Source organism: Pteropus alecto, unplaced genomic scaffold, assembly GCF_000325575.1.
Source record: "Pteropus alecto unplaced genomic scaffold, ASM32557v1 scaffold61, whole genome shotgun sequence".
NCBI classification, from domain to species: Eukaryota; Metazoa; Chordata; class Mammalia; order Chiroptera; family Pteropodidae; genus Pteropus; species Pteropus alecto.
Window position 1 is genome coordinate 5,808,446 of NW_006434835.1, and position 20,794 is coordinate 5,829,239.

The 20,794-nt window shown below is 51.7% G+C and overlaps 1 protein-coding gene across 1 annotated transcript in view; it reads left to right on the forward strand.

The window, feature by feature from the left end:
* LPIN1 (lipin 1) overlaps positions 1–20,794 on the forward strand; it is a 94,208-nt gene that overhangs the window by 10,201 nt on the left and 63,213 nt on the right. Inside the window, exon 2 of the mRNA XM_015588248.2 lies at positions 4,412–4,468. Within this exon, the coding sequence (XP_015443734.1) occupies positions 4,421–4,468 (48 nt within the window). The 5' untranslated portion in view covers positions 4,412–4,420. The remainder of the gene's footprint in view (positions 1–4,411; positions 4,469–20,794) is intronic.

Consider the following 20,794-nt stretch of genomic DNA (forward strand, 5'->3'; position numbering starts at 1 on the left):
AGACGCTCTGTCCTTGTTTACCAGTCAGACCTTATCCTCGTGTAGACACACACGCACACGTGCGTGTGTTTATGGTCTGTGTGGGTTCTTTTCGTGGAAAAGCGAGTAAACGCTGGGGCCAGGTTTCACGCAGGACAGTTGGCCTCATCATTTTGCCATAAATAGACACACGCAGACACACAGAAACTAAAAAACACACAGAAGCACAGACTGTACAGATAACACATAGACACCTTGCAAAAAATAGGCACATTACTCTCCATCATGAAGCAGATACTTAGGTGCAATTTCATACACAAACATGCAAAGAAATACGACCTGGGCCCCCTTCCCTCAAACGTCCATGCTCCGTGCTGGCTGTGTGTTCCTCCGGAGCAAACAGCTTTGCAATTTCGTGCCTTAACACAGCAACTATTTCATTGCGTCTCGTGATTTCGTGGGCGAGGATCCGGGCAGGGCGTGGCTGGGTGATTCTTCTGTTCCTTCCGTGTTACTCGGAGGACTCAGTGGCACCTGACGGGTAGGTGGGCTGGTCTGGAAGGACCACGATGGCTTCCCTCACATGTTTGGTGCTGGGTGGGGATGGCTGGAAGGCCGCTCAGCTGCGACTGTTGACAGGAGTCAGGTGTCTCGCGGTAGACAGACCTCTGTTAATTATAGCTGGCATCTACCTAAAGAGAATCGTGAGAGGTGGATGGGGACCCGGGAGGGTGTCTTACTACCTAGCCTCGGGGACTGAAGAACGTCCCTTGTCCTGCATATTATTGAGCCACAGGTCACTTCAGCTAGCTCAAGTTTCAGGGGCAGGCTATTAGACTCTACCTGTCACTGACAGGAGCAGCAAAAATTGAGGTCACCCGTAATCTAATACACACGCACACAGTGCTATTACCCCATGTGAAGCTTGAGCCTGCCCCGTTTGGTGCACCACAGGGCTGCGTCCGTGCCTGAAGTGGTGGCACCTTGAGCAGGGCTGGGAAGTGTGCCGCCTCTGTCGACTGCCTTCCAGTGGCCGTAAGTGAAATATGAGGCTTGAGGAAGAGCCTGAACTGGGGATGCTTCCTTATGGGGAAGAATTTCTGTCCTGGGAGTTACAGCTCAGGTAGACGCAAGGACCAAGGCTACCTTCATCTCCCCCTTGGGAAAACTATAAAAGTTAGGCTTTCCACAGTGCCCCACCCCCTGCCACCCCCCTTTCCCCATACAAGGAGACTGATGCAGATGGAATGACGCCCTGGCTTGGAAGCCACTCAAACTTGGGTCAAATCCCAGCTCACCCACCCCCACCTGCTAGCTGTGTGGCCTTGGCCAAGTCCCTCTATGTTCTGAGCTCCAGCGTCTTCATTTGTATATTCAAAAATCATACTTTTTGCTCTTCCATTCGACAAGTATTTATTGACTATCTACCCCGTGCCGGACCCTGTGGGGGATACAACGATGTGAGCCACAGACATTGTCCCCTGTGGAGTAAGCCGTCATGAGCCGGATAGTTACACAAACGAATGTAACTTTGCAAACCGTGCTAAGTGCCATGTAGGGGGGATGAAGGTGCTAGGGAGGGTACAACTGTGACGTGATCGAGAAGAGGAGGCCAGGGACGGCGTCTCTGAGGAGACCTTTGCTGTGGTCTAGGGGATGAGTATCATCGAATCAGCCGAAATGCATCTTGGGCAGAGGGAAAATCATGTGCAAAGGCCCTGTGACGGGATGAAGTTGAAGAGGCGGCTGTGAAAGGCTCGTGTGACCGGGCCAGAGGGATTAAAGGCCGACCATGTGAGTGGCAAGTGTGTTCACCAAAGTGAGGAAGGGCTTAAAAAACGGAATACGTTTTCTATATTTACTTGAACGGTTTTAATCATGGAGATGACCTGACCAGATTGTATTTCAAAAAGCTGACCTTGGCTGCGGCCTGGAGAATGAACTGCTACATGGCAAAAGGGGACGTGGGCAGTCGCATTAGGAGGCTGCGCCAGGCAGAAAGAACAGTGGCCCCCAAAGGTGTCCGTGTCCTAATCCTCAGAACCTGTGAACTCGTTAATTACGTGGAGAAAACGAGTTAGGGTTGCAGATGGCATTAAGATTACTCAGCACTGACCTTGAAATAGGGAGATGAGCCTGGATTATCCAGTGGGCCCAGCGTAATCCCATGAGCTCAGAGAGCCGGTCAGAGAGATGAGACACTGGGTACGCCCACCTGCCCTTCCTAGCTTCGAATATGGAGGAAGTTTTATTCACTGGGTTTTGTAATTGAAGAAAAGGAATTTCTATGCCATGAAGAGAGCTACCCAGGACTAAGCATTATTAAACATCACAATCAGGGCTTAGAGCTAATTCCTTTGACTGCAGATTCTCTTTCCATTTCTATACTATTCTGGGGAACCTCTGGGGGGGACCCAAATTAGAACCTGTTGGCCTGGTTGAGTTTGAGGTACTGTGGACCCTCCAAGGGGAGGTGTCCAGCACGTAGGTAGTTGGACGTGTGGCCTGGGAGCTGAGGGGCAAGGTCTGGACTGGAAATACGGAACTGTGGGTCAAGAGCGGACCAGAGTCACTGAAATCCCTCTAAGCCTCAAGTCTTCTCATCTGTAAAGGAAGAATAACAATAAGATAGTTACTTCATAGAGCCAATGTAAGAATCAAAAGAGATAATATTGTGTAAAACGGTCATGCCCTGCACAAATGTGAGTCGCTAGTCCCGGATGGTGACCCAAAGTGGAAGACTCGGTGCCAGGAACAGGTGAGCATTGTCTGAACCACCTGGCTTGCTTTCACGCTAGTTATATCACAAATTATATAATTATTCGGGGTCTTCTTTAAGCATCGGTGGCCAGAGCCACCTTTCTGTTCTACTCCTTGTAAATAAGGACTCAGTGAAATGCACGTTCCCGTTGGCCTCATTCTTGATTCGATTTTCTGTCTCGACTTTTTTTCCTTCTATTCTTCACTCAGATTTTAACACATGTGACCGCTGTGGACTAAATGTTCGTGTGCCCCCCAAATTCACATGTCGAAGCTCCGATCTCCAGTGCGATGGTATTTGGAGGTGGGGCCTTCGAGGCTCAGAAATGTTAAATCCCTTCGAGGCCATGCAGCTCTCAGTGGGAGAACTGAGGTTCAAACTCAAGTTCATTTTCGACTTCCCCTTCGATTTCTAACTGCTTGGTGCCCAGAGTCCAATAGCCGGGCTTCTAATTTTGCGTTAGAATTTTGACTGACGGCAGATAGTTGTAGGCGGGATAAGATTATTTTCTTTTTAGCTCTGAGAAAAATTATTGTCGAAATACACGAGTTCACCATTTTTTGCGTTCTCATGTTTACATTTAATCTCTGAAGTCAAACCAAACTCTTGGAGGGGGTGGTCCTGCTCCCTCGTATTTGATTTAAGACTTCACTTTTAATCAGGTCCAAATCCGAGCATTGTGAATTTAAGCCACCGCCAGCCTGCCTAGGCCGTCTCGCCAGTGTGTAATCAGTGTGACGGGTGTGCCCAGTGAATGCTGACGGGCGTGTGGCTGTGCTTCTGCCCCCAGAGGGATTTGAGTTGGATGGTCCAGAATCTCTGTATTCATCGTGCGTGTTTTTCTGCAGCATGCTGTGATCTTCCACGGGGGCTGAAATGAAAGTGTCCTACACTCATCGTTATGTTGGAACCAGGATTGAATTAATTGCCATATTAAGCAATTTACAGATGAAGAAACCAGTCGCCTGGCCCCATTTTTCCAACAAGGATCCAGACTTGGGGAGAACGGCTTAATCCATATCTTCCGTCTTTCCTAGATTCTGTCTTACGGGAAAATCTAACCTTTTTATTCCAGATGTGGTACCAGGATGCTAAAATAATCCTCCCCAAACTGATCCCTCGAGTTTCCCTCGTTGAGTTAAGGACTCCACTCCATCATCTACCTAGTCACTTAGGCCAAAAACGTCATCCTCAAAACCTCCCTTTTCACCCCCACACCACGAATCCCAGGCAATGCCCAGGCCCAGGGCGGATTCCACCTGCAGGAGGCACCCGCAGCCACCCCTTCTCTCCCCTGGCTGCGATCACCTTCGCTCGTCCCCTGGCCCTGCTCTGTTGGAATAGCCTTTAAATTCACTTCTCTGCCGGAGGGATCCCTGTAAAAGGCAGAGCTGATCGAGGTGGAGTGAAGGAGGCCGGAGAGAAATTTACGACCTCACAGTGCGCCCCCAGGAACCGAGACCTCTCGCTAATTGAAAGAAAAGTCGCCACATCCTTCTAACTTAATTTCCTCTCTTACTGAGGTATAATTCACATCCCATAAAGTTCGCCACAGTGAAGTGTACAATTCAGTGGTTTTTAGTATATTCACAAGACTGTGCGATCAATACCGCTAATACCGCTAATCCGGAACATGTTCGTTAATCAATTTCTCATGTTTTTGCCTTTCAGATTCCAATAATGAGAGACCCGGGATGGATTCGAAATGTGTGGTCTTCAAACATCAATGTGAGTGAAGCTGCTGTGAATGCCCTAACTGTACGTTTACATTTCAAAATGACAGAAAAGTCTCTCTGAGGAACTGTGGCTTGTTGCCCGGGGTAGATGCGGTGTCCAAACCAGGCCCCCGCCATTCAGCAGAGGCTGCGGAGTGGGCCTGTGGCCCTTCCCCAAGGTTAGATAAGCCCCAGATGGATCTGAGAACATTTTGGCTCGTTTCTAGTGCCTTCTCCCTGCGATCCATCTTCCCTGGGCGTGGATGTGATTCTGTCGCCCCCTGATTGAAAAGCATTCGGCGGCTCCCTCGCCAACAGGAAAGGCTCATTCAGTAGTCCCGCCAAAGTCGGCTCACCATGTACAATCGCGTGTCTGATAGGAGACCGAGCAGCCGCCCCAGGCTCGAGGCCCTTCTGCTCCTGCATCCGTTGCTTCCTTTGTCCTGCTGCTTCCGTCTCCCCGCCCTGTGCCTGGTCCCCAAGCCGTAGCCAGGCCCTTCGGATTGCGTCTGTGACCGTACTCAGCGTTTTGCTCCCTGCTCTGCCCACAGACGCTGTCCTTTGGGATCTCGCCAGACCCCACGTTCCGCAGGCTGAGGGCCAGCACCACCCCCACCCCGCAGGCTCACTCCATCCAGCGCCTCGCGCCATCGCCATCGGGCTCTCTGAGCCCTTGCGGTTTGGGAGGAGTGTTTCGCTGAAGCCCCCGCAGCGCGGGGAAGTGGTCCCAGCTTTCCCCGCCCCTTCTTCTCTCCTGGGGCGCTGAGCTATCCTTTCAGCGTCGTCGGAGGCAGCACCCAACTTGCTCCACCCCATAGATCACAAACCTGAGATCCTGGCCTGTGGGGAGTCCCCTTTCAGCGTCGGCAGCGGCACCCAACTTGCTCGGCAGCGGCACCCAACTTGCTCCACCCCACAGATCACAAACCTGAGATCCTGGCCTGTGGGGAGTCGATGTGAGGGAACAAGTTTGGGGCTGGAGAGGTTCAGGAAAGGGCTTTTGGGACGGTCCAGGGAAGAAATGAGAAAGCCCGAACGCTTCAGCGTCCCTCCGTGGCCCGTCCGAAGCCATGGGGATATAGAGCAAAAGGAACGCTTAGTCTCGGCTCTCGAAATGCTCACAGCCTGGAGAGAGGGACTCTGCAACCATGTGGACCAAGAGCGTTTGCAGGAGACGCGTGAGGCCTAGTGTGCGCCCGGCCAGAGCGAGAGTCTTCCTTGAGGTGAACCCAGAGGCCTCAGTTGCATGAAGGCTGCTGGGGCCGCTGTGAGGGGATTGGCAGGGCCGGGGCCCAATCAGAGGCCAGGAATGCTGACCAGAGGGCAGTTAGTGGCAGTTGAGCCTGGGGCGAGGGGAGCCGGCCTCTAAGGAGGAGAGAAGGGGCAGCGAGTCTGGGTAAGTGAGCGCCTCTCCCGCGGGTGGGAGTGCAGGCTGGCAGACAGGAGGCGGTCTGAGGCTGGGCCCATGGTCAGGTTTCCAGCCCCAGGCTCTGCCCCGGTGGCTGTGGTAAAAAGAGAGACTGGCAAGGGATGGCTGTCACCTGGGCCTCCCCTGCCGGCCCTGCCCTGGGCCCTTCACGGAGCTTATTGAGTGAGAAGACAGGAGGAAATGGACGAGAGATGCAAAGTGGGAAGATTCTGCTTCAAGGGCAAGATGACGGAAAATCATTGCCATCTAAGCAGGGGAACTGGCTCAGGAGTGCAGAGTCCTGGCCACAGCCCTGCCACGCAGAGCGCGTGTGCCACGGAGCCAGCTGGCTCACTTCTGTCTGTGAGCGTCCGTTCCTCTTGCGTGCGCTGGGAGTTCATTAGTCCTAAACGCGAAGGGCTCGCTGTCTACCACGAGGCGCGGCATAGAAGAGAAGTGGGGTCTATAACCCCGCATTTCAGAAAAAAGCTTGCAAGAGGAGAGAGTCTCGTGCGGTCTTGGAAGAGGCAGAAGCCAGCCAGGCGTGGAGGTGAGAAACCGCACTGCACCTCGGGGAGCTGGAGCCGTGACTGGAAGAGGGGAGAAGCGGAGGCCGAAAACGGTGGAGGAGGAGAGAGCAGGGTGCTGGCGGCCGGCAGACGCGTCTGCTTTTCCGAGGACCTTGGACTTTGCCCGACAGGTGGTGGAGGGGGTGGCGTGGGAGGGCCTTCAGTAGGCGGTGTCATTTCAGGTCTGCAGCCTGCTGGAGGGTAGTCGGGGAGACAGGAGGCAGGAGTTCATTGTTGGCCTGGTTGAGTTTGAGGTGTCTGTGGACTAACCAAGTGGAGGTGTCCAGCAGGTCGTTGGCTGTGTGGCCTGGAGCGGAGGGGCCAAGGCTGGACCGGAGGCACTGAACTGTGGAGTCAGCAGTAGCGCAGCGTCACTGAAAGTCTCCAAGTCGGGGGGAAGTCACCCAGGGAGAGCGCATGGCATGGGGACCTGGGTGAGGGTGTGTAGGTGGGTTTCCAGTCAAAATCTCTTCTATCCAGGTATTTGGTCATTTTTATGCTGTTGACCTTAAGAGCAGGGTTTATAACTTCCCAAAACGCTTAGTGATGAGAAAACCCAAACAACAGGGCAGAAGAGTCAGAATCTCCCGCAGCCTCTGTCTCTCTCCTGGTTACTTGGCAAATGTGCTGGGCAGCAGGATTCAGTGCTGAGTGTGCCGTAGTCAGTCTTTTCCTGCAGGGGTTTACCAACCAGTAGAGGGGATAGAGTCTCTACAGTGACATGGTGACAACACTTTGTGACATGTGCCACAATAGAGTTACATGTGGGCTCATTAGTACAGAGCAACCAGTGACTAATTCTTCACGGACCTGAGGAATATTTGAGGAAAGGCTTCTGTACCAGCTCTGGCTCTCAGTTGGGAGAAGCTGGCTGCGGAATGCAGAAAGCCAAAGAAATGCTCGCCGACACACCGAGGCCCCTCCATCCCCAGGCACGTGCACGGATTCACTCAAAGGCAAAAGGCCCTGGATTCTGGAGGGACAGCTGAGCAATGAAAGGTTCACCCCAGCGACCTGACCAGCCTTGCTCAGGTGACAGAACACGGTGGTGCCATTTATTGCCTTAAGTGAGGATCCCTCTGCTTTCCTGCTGTGTTCATAAGGCACAGCTCCAGCTTGAACACCTCTCGCGCTGGGCCACCCAGCATTTCTAAGAAGAGCAACCATTTCCAGAATGCTAGGCTGTCCTGGCCCCGTTCCTTGAAACGGATTTTGGTTATTCCTTCTATTTCTTGTTTTCAGATTTGACGAAGGACTGGATTTCAAATTTAGTCTTCTTAGAGGGAGCCCCTTTTTGTAGGGGGAGGAAGTGAAAATTTGTCTAGATTTAAATTTATTTTTGAAAAATGTTATCCAAGCGCTTGGTGTGCCTGGTTTCTAGAACATCAGCTCACCATGTAAGCCAGTTTTCTCTTCCTGCTCCCAGTCTATTTACATGTCCCCTTTGCATATTACCCTGTGGCCTTAAACTCTGATAGAGGAGAATCTAGCCGATTCTCACAGAGCATCACATGCAAAAGGCTTCTCTCTTCTTAGACTCTGCCATTTCTGTAAAATCTCACCTGGTTTTAGTTTATTGTTGTTCAGACCATGCCTTTCTCATATATGGCGTTTTCCTTGCGGGGAGGCGTGTTTTTCCTGGAAGTTACGTTTGCCTTTCTTTTTGCTTCTTAGGATAAACAGTTCCCAACTCCCCGCCTGTCACCTCTACGCCCCGCCCAGTACTCACATCAAGCGGTCTGTAGCCCCTTTGCAGGCATTCTGGTTTATCACCTGCTCTGTATTATTTCTTTAGTCAACCCTTCCCTTTGCTTCCACCTTCCAAATTTAATGAAATATCTTTCCCACTAAACGGGCCCCTTCTGTTCTCTATATTGTTGAGCTTTTAAGCTCTGAAGTTTCCTTGAAATTTAACGAGATATCTGGAAGCGAAGGGAACGTACGTGCATATTTGTCTGTTCTGTTCCGCATACCGTCTGCCCTGGGGGTTTCATTTTTGTCCAGCGTCGTTAGCGGAGCCACTGTGTAGGTGTCCGATGACATTCACTGTCTTCCTATCTAGAAGGCTGCTGTGCAGTCTCTTCTAGCCAATTCCTTTTTTTTTTTTTTTTTAACATGAATCATTAGAGCCGCAACACTCATCTACCCTGGATTAGTGACAGGCACTAGCACGATCAAGTATAATAACGTATTTAATGAGAATCTTATAGAGAATGGCCATTTCCTGTTCAGTGAATTCCTAGGTTTTATTGAGCTATCCCAAGGCCCCTTTCTCATTTGTGAATAAAAACATTGCATGAATGTCTCTTTTTAACCTAAGTTCTCAATTGTCCTGTTTACCAATTCATTCTCCCACCCGCTGGGCGTCTCGTGCTGGATTGCATGTCCTCATTTTCCCTTGCTGGGGACACTGTATATCTGTCTCTTAATCATTTACCCGCCATGTACCTTGCACACAGCAAGCACTCAGAAATGACTTGTTGCATAAATCAGTGCGTTTTGGGGGACATCCCTCCTGCCACTTTCACGATGAGAACATCGACAGGTTTAACGCCAGTACCTACTTAGTTTGTTTCTTTTTATTAGAATGAGTATATTTTTATTATAGTTTGTTTTTATTATTTTTATTACTATGGATATCGATTTGCAACCAGCCCTTATGGCCCTTGCTATGATATTAAGCGTTCATTTAAAAATATTTATTGAGCGCCCACTGAGTGCCAGGCACTGTGCTAGATCTTTAACAGAAATGGTTTTTCCTGCAGAGTCAGTCTGCTGGGGAGGGGTTTTACAATAATTGTGCACACAGATGGGACACTTTACTGTAATAAACACATTGAACGAAAGATATGTAGACTAGTAAGAGTGTCTAACAGGGAGAACTAACCTAGTTGGGGAGGTTAGTGATGCTTCAACTAAGGTTGAAGCATGAGTAGCAATTAGCCAGGTTAAGATGGGGGAAGACTCCATGTAGCGGGAGCAACATGTGCAAAGGCCCCGGGGTGGAGGGAACAGGGCAAGCATGGTCCCGTGTGGCTTGAGTTAGGCTGCATGCCGGAAGAGCTGAGCCAGGGCAGCAGTGGCACTTGACATGTAGTCAGATGTTTGATACTGGAGAAGCACAGGGTGGGGGAAGTTTGTCTGTCAGAGTGATGCTCCCTCGTTCTGATGCTCTCTTGCTGGTCCAACTATCTCTGAGTCTTCCTGGGGACTCCCTGCTGAGCTGAGCATCTGATGAGCTGCGGTGGATTAGCCGTTACAAAGGAGGGTGTCATAGGAGAGCTTTCAAACTGAGCAGTGTTGGGATAAGGATGGATCCTTGTCTGCCCATCTCTCCCTCCCGCCTCCATCCCTCCCTCCCATTTAAGTCCAAGAAACTGCCAACTGATTCTTTGTCTTGAGCATGCTGTATCCTGCTCAGAACTTCCTCTAATTAGGTTAGTGGTGCCCAAACCTTCACTTAGACATTCTCTGAGGCGGCAGAGGGGAGAGGAGAAAGTATTGCATGGGATGTCATCTATTTTTAAATTAAAGTGAATTCACATTCATTCCTTCTTCTGAAACTGTCTCAATATGCTTTGAAATGATTAGAGATGCCCAGGGTATCCTGGACCCAGGATCAAAAGTTATCATACTATGTGTGTGTTTTGGGGGGCAGCAGATGGGATGATGTATGCTGGTCTGTACTCGTGATAATGGTCTGGGATCTTATTCTACTGAGGCTGGCAGGGTGTCCTGTGGCCAGCTGAACATGCCTCCTTCAGCAACATCCATTCTGGTCTCAGGAGAATGCATCGCCGAACATCTAGACAGCAATCGATTTTGAAGATGAGAATCACAATTTGAGAATATTTTTTAGTCCCCAAATTTTGGTAAAGAGTGGTTAACATGATCTGGAGAGACCGCATGAGAGCCTAGTGTCTAGTCGAAATGATCTGTAGGTAGCGTATGTATTGCATTCTCTTAGACAGGACACCTGAACGTGCTAGATGCGCCGATTCACCGCAAGGTGCTGTGCAACAAAGCAATGTACAAATGCCAGGCACTTCCTGTAGGTCCTAGTGACCTCCTGCCCAGCCTTTTACCATTAGAACATCCTTTTTAGGATTCTGCAGTAACCACAGGTCTATCCAAGGTACCACGAGCTGGAGACTAAGGAGAAAACTGTCTTCCTTGTAAGAACTTTTTCATATGTGACTTTTCCATCGCGATTCAAAAGCAGCACCTGGAGATGGTGCAAGATGGAGTAAGCAGGTTTCGTACGTCCCGAAGACCAGGAGAGCTGGCTCTGACTCCGAGTTTTCTCCGAGTGAGCAGCCCCGTGGTTCGTGAACTGACGTTACTAAGTCCCACCTTGTACCCTGATATTTATTCTGGCCCTGCCTGAGGAAACGCTTATGAGAAGAGTTTCCCACTCTAGTCTAAGCATCTGTGTAAAGGCCGGGCCGAGTGGGGCATAGGCTGTTCCATGACAGTCAGCCACAAGTTCAGGCTCCCCGGGTCACACCCGAGCAGACTTCTGATGCTCATATAGGAGTGCTGTCATCCTCGATAGGCTTCTGTTTTGACAGTTTAATACCTTTCCACTTTTAACACCATTTAAAACTAGTTTTAGCTGATTGGGCCATACTTCAATAATGGCATCCTGCACTTATTCGTCATTTTCATCTACGGTGTGGGCCTTTCAAAGGGCTCACATGTTTCATGGAATCGATGCTTTTTCTGCAACGACATCTATTACAGAAATCTCTTAATAGGACACTTAGTCGATAACACCCAATTGCCATGCCTTGTGAAAAATAGAGTAGGTAATACCCTCCCGCAACGTTTCTTCAGTTTGTTGGCGGCAAATCCCGGTCTCGCGAGAGGTCGTGGTCACGCCGCGCGCTGTTTTCCATCTCTGTTCGGAATCCAGCGCTGGCCGCGCAGCAGCTCCGCGCAGCAGCCTCGCTCCATCCTCCCGCATCTCTTCTTACCTCTCTCTCCTCCTCTGAGCATCGCCACGTGCTGACATCATAACCCCAGCGGGGGGCATCACAATCCTGCCACCCAACAGTGAGCGTTTCCTGGAGCCTCTCGGCTCAGAGCACAGATGAGAGGATGGTGGCGAGGGAGAGAAAATGGTAGGGCAGGAGGTGGGCTGAGGGGCAAGACCGGGAGGCGAGAGAGCGAAGGGCACGGCGCGGGGGAGGGCCAGCCATGCCTGTCCTAGCAACAGCCAGTAAGTGGTGGTCCAGGCTGCTGACAACTAGCAAACTAGGAAGGAGGGGAAAGTCGACCAGGAGACCACAGTTCCCAAGAGCAGAGATCTCCATATGAAGTCCACGGAAGCTCAGTGCGTCCTGCCAATATGCCCTGTAAATGGGGGAGAACGGGCTTTCTGCGGCAGCTAAGGTAAACGGCAGGCAGGGAGGGTGGGGTGTGACCAGGTTTCGACAGCTTCCCGGGGTGCCGGCCTCTCAGGCACGGAAGTCACCGAAGAATGGCATCCGTGACTGAAATTTGGGGACGCTAGAGCCCTCTAACAAGACCTGTGGGGTTTCGATTCTACCTTCTGTTAACCGGTTTGCCACAGGCTTCTCTACAGCTCTCTTCATTTATTAAGTGTGACTGATGGCCTCGGGGATTTCTTCTAAGAATGATAAACCGTGGTCCACCTTTGTCAAATTCTAATGTATAGAAATCATTTCCCCTCAATATTTTATTAAAGGCAGTGCCTTTAGATGGACGTACCAGCATGTGACGCCGAGTGTATTTTCAGGGAGTTCTCTAAGTCGGCGCCTGGCAGGATTCTCCAGAGTCTCTTCCCCGTTAGAAGGACAACAGACACTAGGGACAGGAATTTCGACTCCCAAACCAGGACCCCAGAAGCCCACAGCCACCTCCGTGAAGTAGGTGAGGTTTGCCTTTGCCTCCCAACCCCTACTCCCACCCCTTTGTATATTCCATAGAGTAGAAGGATTTCTAGTACCGAGAGCGATTAGCCATGCAGTAGGAATCAGCAAACGAGTATTTACTGGAAGTTGGGATTTTAAGATAATGGGATTTTTCTTTGTCTCGTTTTGTTTCTGAATCGGGCACGGGTAGTCTTCTGAGACTTCTCAAAACAGCCAGCTTGTGTAGACAGACCCCTGGCCAGGGAATAGGTGAGCACGGTGCCTGAAGCACTTTTTCTCTCTGGATTTCGTCTTTAATGGCTGATTGCAGAAATGCGTGAAGAATCAGTTTTCTTGTTCCAAGAAGGACTTAGGTGTGGGGGGCGTTACAGGGCGTGGGGTCAGGACCTCACGCCCCCAGAGGTGCTGCCTACATCCCACCTTGGGCCTGTGTGGTGGTGGCTGGTGGTACTGCCGGAGACATCCATTTTCATCTACTCAAAAACGGACACATTTGTAAATGTGTTGTCCCTTCATCGACTCTCCTTGGCAATCAGCTCCTGATCGTCGCTGACCCCGTAACTGAGTACCTAGGCCACCACAGTAGCCATCTATCTGGGTGGCCTTGGCTGCCCTGTCTTTCTGTCATACTCGATGGCCTGCCCTCCACAGCCGGACGGCAGAGACGGGGAAGATGCCTCATCCCCTTATGTAGCCCGGCTGATAGAGCCCGGTCATACGTGTTCTCGAGGTAAACGGCTACTAGACCTTGGAGGAAGAGGACGCGACTGCACCATGTGTCACATACGGTTCATCCTGGGCGTGGGGTGTGGGGTGGCCAACCATGTTGGCTTATTGCCTTTACCCAAAGGAAATATGAAACTTCTGGTACCTTTACGACTGGAGCCAGTTCTGCCCCTTGGAGGGAGGTTTGGTTCCTGCTGGAGTTCAGCGCCAGGGAGGGCAGTCGAGTCACAACTGTACAGTTCCTTTCGCGAGACTACAGGGCTGAGGGGTGGACAGGGGGCCAAGAAGGCTACTGAGAAAGTGTTCCGTGGACATCGAAGGAGGGGGTGCCTGCTGCTCTGTCATCTTTGAACCCAAAGGAAAAATGAAACTTCTGGTACCTTTACGACAGGAGCCAGTTCTGCCCCTTGGAGGGAGGCTCGGTTCCTGCTGGAGTTCAGCGCCAGGGAGGGGCAGTCGAGTCACAACTGTACAGTTCCTTTTGTGAGACTACAGGGCCGAGGGGTGGACAGGGGGCCAGAAGGCTACTGAGAAAGCGTTCCGTGGACACCGAAGGAGGGGGTGCCTGCTGCTCTGTCATCTTTGAGGCTTCTCGTTGGTGCACATCTGCACGTCGTGTGGTTCGCACGTTCTGCTTTGGGTTAAAGGAAATTGAAGTCTCCTGAGCGCAAAGGAGCACGTGCTTCAACCCAAGAGATCGACTTTAACTGTCCTAGGTGGTTGGTTCCTTCCTGTGCTAACTTAACTCAGCCAATCGATTCGTCAGTCATTTGGTACATCTTCCGAGGCTTCCCCGTGGGCCCTGTGGAAGAGGGAAGGCACAAAGTTATTCTTGCGTTCAACCTGGGAGTCGACCCCACCCTTGAGCCACGTGGCGCTGACACACACCGTTATCGTGCCTGTCCGCGTGCGGGTCCTTCAGCCTGGTACGCCTCCCCCCACGCCCGCTTCATCTGTGCAGTCATCCCCATCCTGGAGGCCCAAACCCGACGCCCGTGTCCGTGTTCCTTATCAGGCTCCTAAGTGACCATAGTAAATAATACTATCAGTGATTGTCATCTTTCATACTGTAGGAGCGGCCAGAGAGGACCAGAGTGTCTTGTGCACTAAGAGCTTTAGTTAATTTATTTCTCCAAACAGCCCTGTGAAACAGATATTTTTCACCCAAGTTGACTAGAAAAGAAAGCTGAGGGTCAGAGAGGTCAAACGTCCCTTCCCTTAGGCCACACAACTGGCAGGAGGTAAAGCTGGGATCGGAGTGGTTCAGGCTTGGAGCCACGCCCCATGGCACCTCCCGGTCAGGCGTCCTGTCTTCCGTGCTCTTCCTGGAGCACCCTGCTCCCCTTTCTCCAACACCCTCATTTCGTTGGTATTCGACAGACTTAGGGGGCCTCGAAGGGAGGTTCCATGTGTGGCTCACGGCTCTGTCCTCCTACATGATTAGCACTGCGTCTGGGGTACACCAGGATGCAGCAAAAGAGGCTATGAGCAGAGTTGGGACCAAGGATGGCAAGTGACCCGAAGGTACCATTCCTGGCACGTCAGCAACCTGTCTTAAGACTTGCGGATCGTGGGTTGAGAAGATGACCTGGGTCAATTTGATTTCTCTCCCCAAATTTTGGAGGTCGGGGGTTGAAGTGGGTGGTCACGGGAAGGGGAGTGGTACATGATGAGTCGTGTGGGCGTGGCCAGACTGACAAGGGAGGAGCAGAGGAGGCAGGATGGGAGGGAGGAAGAAGGCAGAGCCGACCAAGGGGAGAGAGGGAGAGAGGGAGAGAGAAAGCCGCCGTCGTTCAAGGTCCACTTCTGGAATTCTGGCTGCTTTCGAGATGTCATGCTCTATTCTCACTCACTCACTTACTCGCTCACTTTACTTGAGCTGGCTTTGTATGGTTCCTTTATATGGACAATTAGAAGAAGTATAAATTATATGTTGACTCTTGGCATGGAGGGTTGGGGGGTGGGCTTTGGGAGAGGGCATGGCAGTGAGCCAGGGCGCAGCATGAAAGGAAGTGGACTCTCAGAACTCTGGAGTATCATGGGGAGTTTTGCCACGTACCGATTGATGTCTGGGTCTCACCCCAGGGACTGTGGTCAGTTGATGCAAACTGTAGTCTGGGCATTGAGAGTTTTAACTGTGGTTCTGATACGTGACAAGTTTTCATGGGAAACACTGCTTTAGAATGTGAGAGTGAATGGGAATGTTCCATTCTAGAATGATTTCGTTTAATCTAAGGATAAGAGATGATGAGATCCATGACTTGAAGTCTTGGTGTAGAGTCACTTTCTCCCACCTACCCCAGTGTCTAGGTCAACGATTAAAGAGATTCTATTTAGGCTCCAGGCAATAAGCAGGTGTCAGTGTGGATAGCTATTGGCAAGCAGCATTTAAATTTTGCATGTGAACAGATATTATAGTAAGTTGGCAAATCCAGTCCTTTTCTGCTTAGATTTTTATCTCAGCTGAGGGCAAATTTCTATTGGCTGAAAAGTTAAGTACCCTGGGCTGGCCCAGGGCTCACAGCTCCATAACAGGTGGTATAGTGTCGTCTTGGTGGGAATCTGATTTATTCTGGAGGTGGCTTCTCCCACTGAGGTCAGCGCAGGTTTCTGGTGGGGCTTCACCTTCGTGACCTCGTCCGAGTCTCATTTTCCCACATGCCATCGCGCTGGGAACTGGGGTTTCAGCACAGCAACGTGGGGGCCGGGACATAAACATTCAGCCCTTAGCAGATGCATTTCTCAGTTGAATTCCAAATATTTCTTCTTGGGTAGATTCTTCTTGGGTGGAATCTAACCCGGCCTTGCCAAGGATGAAAATATTAGAAAGTTTCATTCCTGCCACCTCGTCTCTTCTCTTCCCTTCCCCTCCAAACCCTCTCTGTAATCCTGCAGGATCCTGCTGTCCTGTGCTTGGCATCTATTCTAATTGGCAAAGACTTGTGCCACACCAAATGGTGTGTGTGTCAGTCCTGGGACTGGCAAAGACAAGGCAGGTGCTTGCTGCAAGGATGGGGGAAAAGCTGGGAAGGGTGAGGCTGTAAAGCTGAGCTCAGACACACCGATGTAAAATCTATACCAAAGGCCATAACTTCCATGTCGTGTGGGCTGCTTTATAGGGACTGGGTCCCAATGGCCTGGAAGTGGACCAGGAATTGGGGACAGGAGGTAGTGTGGCAAAAATATCTTTCTTGTTCTAGCCTAGCTCATTAGGAATCTTCCCCATTTAGCCAGAGGAGAAAGGGTGTACCAGCCCCTCTTGATCACAGGCGACACAGGCTGGGAGCCACCAGTGGGGCAGGCATGGGGCTTGCTGTGTCCCCGCCTCACCCCATCAGAGGCCAGCCAGGGCCTTCCTCCAGCCCTGCACCCCTCAGGCCACTTGCACCTGCTGGTCCCTCTCCTGTCCTCTGCTCTTCTGGGACTGGCCTACATTGGCGCAGATCGGTGTCTGCTCGGGCCGCCGAGTTCTGCCAAATCCTCTTCTTCGGGGGTCCTGTAGAAGTATGCAGCCCTTCGGCTCACTGCGGTGCTGGGCAGGGTGACAGTTTTTACATGTATTTGTGTGATTGGCCGTGGATACTATCCCAACCATACTCTCCCTGCGGGCAGAGGCCATGTCTGGTCTGCTCCCCGAGCAGAGGCCGCACACAGGGCCTGGCACAGGGTGGACACTCAACAAATGGCGGAGGGGAGGGTGAGTGAAGGCAAGAGTGAGTGGCTGAGCACAGGGTGGGTGGTGGCTGCCCCTCGAGCATGTGTGGGCTGCCCCTGCGCAGCAGGCCCCAGGGGTGCGGCTCTCTCCGCCCTGAGCCAGGGCGGGGGCTCCTCGCTTCACTGCTGCGCTGTGTGCGTGGGTCCTATGAATCGATGAGTCTTCGCCTCTGCTCAGCGTGTGGGAGGGAGGGTACACACCACTGTCTAACATATCGGGGTGAACTGGCGTGGTGCGGCCACCGAGATCCAGCTGCGGCCAACTGTCAGCCTGTCCCCTTTATCTCTCTGTGACTTCCTTCTTTTGTGGGTGCCTCAGCCCTAATCTACGATCCTCACCCTAATTTGGGGGTGGGCCCTCTGGGCTTCAGGTGCAGAAGTTTGTTTCCCCTGGTTTCCCCTTGTCCCTCTTCCCCTCCCCTGGAACCCAGGTCCTTTCAAAGCCGCCTCTGCCTCCGGTGGCTTGCTTCGGCTTGCTTCCGGCGGCTGGCCCACAGGTGTCCAGGGGCCCTGCTCCACCTCCGGTGGATTTCTCGGATTTCTTGGCTGCTCTGCCCTCTGAAAAGTGAGGTGGTGCTGGGGTTGGTCCCCGGTTCCCACCTGATTCTTGGAGACCCAGCAAGGAAGTGTCCCTGCTGAAGTCACCTCATCAGGGGCCTTGGGTCCTGAGGAGAGTCCCTTCCTTCCTGCCCGGGGTGAAGTGCAGCCCTCTGGGGAGCACTTCCTTGTTCTTTCTTGGGTACCCTTTCTGCCCGGGGTTTTTACAGAGCCAACCACTGATGCTGCCCCCCAGAGCTGCTGGGAGACCTGGCTATTGTCCACCTACCCACAGTGTTTCAGGGGGAAGTTCACCCTTTCTGTCTCTGCTCCCAGCATAATAAAGTTATTGTCATTGGCTACAGCGGGGAGGTTTCTGACTAGAAAAAGGGAGGCTTACGTCACTCTCGTAGCTTTTACATGCAGGGGAGTTGTCATTGTTCAGCTTTACACATCCTCAGCAATGCCACCGCTCTCTGGGTGTCTCTCCCAGGGGCCAGGAGCCTGCTGAGTTCTGGAGCGGGTGAGCTGGGCTAAGCACTGAACAAATCCTTGTGGGGATTGCCACACCTCAGTGCATGGGGTTCTAGAATTTCAAAGTCTTTTGAGTCAGCAATCATGCCATATAATTTACGTGTTGGCCTTTTCCATCCTCAAAGAGCATCTGAGGGTTGAGCATCTGCCCTCCCCCGCCCCCCCACTTTCCAGATTATGAAACTGAGTCTGTTTCATGAGATGCCCTGGCGTCTCTCCTTCCTCTCCCACCCAGCTGGAGCGAGTTTTACTCATCCGTTTGTTGTTTGTTGTTTCTTCTCTTCCGAGTTGGGCTGAAAGCAGCAGGTCCTGGGATTGGCCAAGGGGATCACCTCAGCTATCCTGGCTGAGTCATAGCTGTCACCACTCAGTGGCTGACGACACAGCAAGGGCCCTCCCAGGGGGACTCCAGCCGGGGCCCTATCAGAAGTGCTGCTCTGTCAATTCAATTCAACTTGTAGTGAAATGTGATCTAGTGAGTGTTTTCTCCTAATAGCTTCTTTGAAAAAATTACCGGCTTCCAGCCTGGCCCCGTTTAGACGTTTAGACGTGTGGCAGTAACAGGGACGGCAGGGAACCCACCTTCCCTGAGGTGGCAGCCTAAGTTGGGCAGTCAGTCATCAGAGCTCACTAGCTCGGGGTTCAGCCGGACCCTGCCAATCCGTGACGACTTGGAGTGAACCCCAACCCCACTCTGTCCCCAAGTTCATCATTTGTAGAATGAGCGCTTTTGACTGGATTTTCTCTTTTTCGACCCCCAGTTTCCAAATTTTAATAAATCAAGATTTGCTTTAAACAAAGGCTTCACTTAAGCGGCCTGAGGTTGCACTTGGCTTCCAGAAAGCCTTGCTGCATCCGGTAGATTTGCTTGAGGATCCCAAGGCCAGACACTCCCTGGGGGAGGGCGGTGGAGAGAAGAACATAAGAATGCGCCCTTCTGGGGTCCTGGTCTCTGAGATACCCCTGTGAGGGAACTTCATCTATCAATGCTGATCCCTTTGTGTAGCCCCCTCCTCTGAAATGCCAGCATGGGAGGGGGGTGCCTGCTTTCCTCGGGACAGGGGCTACTTAAATGGGGGTTACCCAAAGACCAGCTAGAGGGCATTCACACATGGCCAGCTGGACAAAGATGTCCAGCAAAGCTCCCCAGGCAGACAGCACCAAACTCCACCCAGCTCAGCTTCTCCACTGAGGTCGAAGCCTCCCCACCGCGCCCCCCCACCCCCAACTCCGGGTGGCTGAAAGGCATCTCAAACTCAGAGCCAAAGCTGCACTCCTGAGTTTCCATTCAAGCCTCCTCCTCTCTCTTCCTTCTGCATCTCAGCGTCCCTCAGCGGTTCAAGCCCAAACCGCCATTTCACCCTTGATTCTCCATTCTTTCATGTGTGCTGCTCCCGCCCCAGCCATATCTCAGTCTGTCCATGGGTTTTACCTGCGTGACATCTCCAGAGTCTTTCCGCCTCTCACGGCCGCCCTTCCCCCACAACCCTCCCCCATCATCTTCGCTCCTGCCCCCTGCACAGTCCATTTTCCACATAACAGAGAAGCAATTTTTAAAATGTAAACTAGATTCTATAATTCCCAAGCTCAAAACCCTTCTTGGAATATCTAAACTTAAATTGAGCCGCAAGGCCCTAAAGTGTTGGTCCCTGCTACCCCTTCAGCTCCCCATGGCTCCCATTGCCCACAGAAGCTTCGCACTTTCTGTCTGCTCCCCAGAAAGCCCCACCTCCTCTGCCCATCTTTGTGACACTCGAGTGTTCCTTGTCATTAAGGATTTCCGTTCAAATGTGACCACCTCTGATCATCTGACCGTTGACGTAAGAACATCCAAACCCGTAGAAACTTTTTATGAGTTTGAGCCAAACAGAGGATGCACCTGGAAGCAAGATCCAGCAGAACGAGACAGACGCCTCCTGGAATGACAGTTTTGCAGTTTCTTTTATGCATTTGGAATTAAGAAGGGAATGTAAAGAAGATTACAGGAAGCTGGAAGGAAGCAAGGTGGGGATTGGGTTCCAAGATGGTTAACAGGATCACATGCTCCCTTGAGGGTGGTCAGGCCTCTGAAGGGTCTGAAAAAGAGGGTTACTCTGGCATTTCTAAGGCGTGTTAACCTAGATGCACAAGGAATAACAGGTCTTGCTTAGGGCAAAAGATAAACCTTTGACTAAAAAGTTATGTGCCTAGGGCCCAACTACCCACGTGACCTGCCCAGTTAGTTTATGATCAGATCACCTGTGAGGTTACTTTTGATCGCTAGACTTCGTATTAATTACAGAACCCCCTTTTCATCCACATGATCTAAGTCTTTTTGTCATCAGAGATTATTTCGCTCGTTATTTGTCCCTTGCCTGCTGGTGGATGGAAGCTCCAAGGGGACAAGGACCTCGCTCTTTTGTTCAGCGCTGCATTTCTCAGTGACAGATATTTGCTTAATGAATGGATGAAGCGGGAGTGCTTGGTCATTTGGATAAAGGATAAAGATGGATCAGTGTCGAGAAGCTAAGTGTAAATTGAAAATGGCCAACGTGGTTGCCACTATATGTGGTTGAGGAAATGAAGACTTGGGGTCAGAAAGGTTAAGGGACATGCCAGGTCCCACTGCTAGGGAAGACTAGGGCCCACGTGACATCCGGCTTGGCCCTGGGGCTTTCCCTTCGGTTCTCCAGGCTGCCCTTACTGCCGATTTGCAGCCTACTGCAATCCAGAGCATCGGTGAAAGTCAATACAGCCTGTTGAATTAAATATATATGACTTTGGCTTTAGGGGAGGAAAATTGGAAATATAGCCTAAGGTCCCACGCCCACGGGAAAGCTAAGGTGGGTGATGAGGAGGGGCTGGCGGACCCGAGACTCCCTCCAAGGGAGGCCCTTACCGCCTGGGCCCGGCGGGCTCTGAAAGCAGTAGGGCGGCCCGCGCCTCGCGAGGCCCCTGGCGCCACCCGGCTCGGA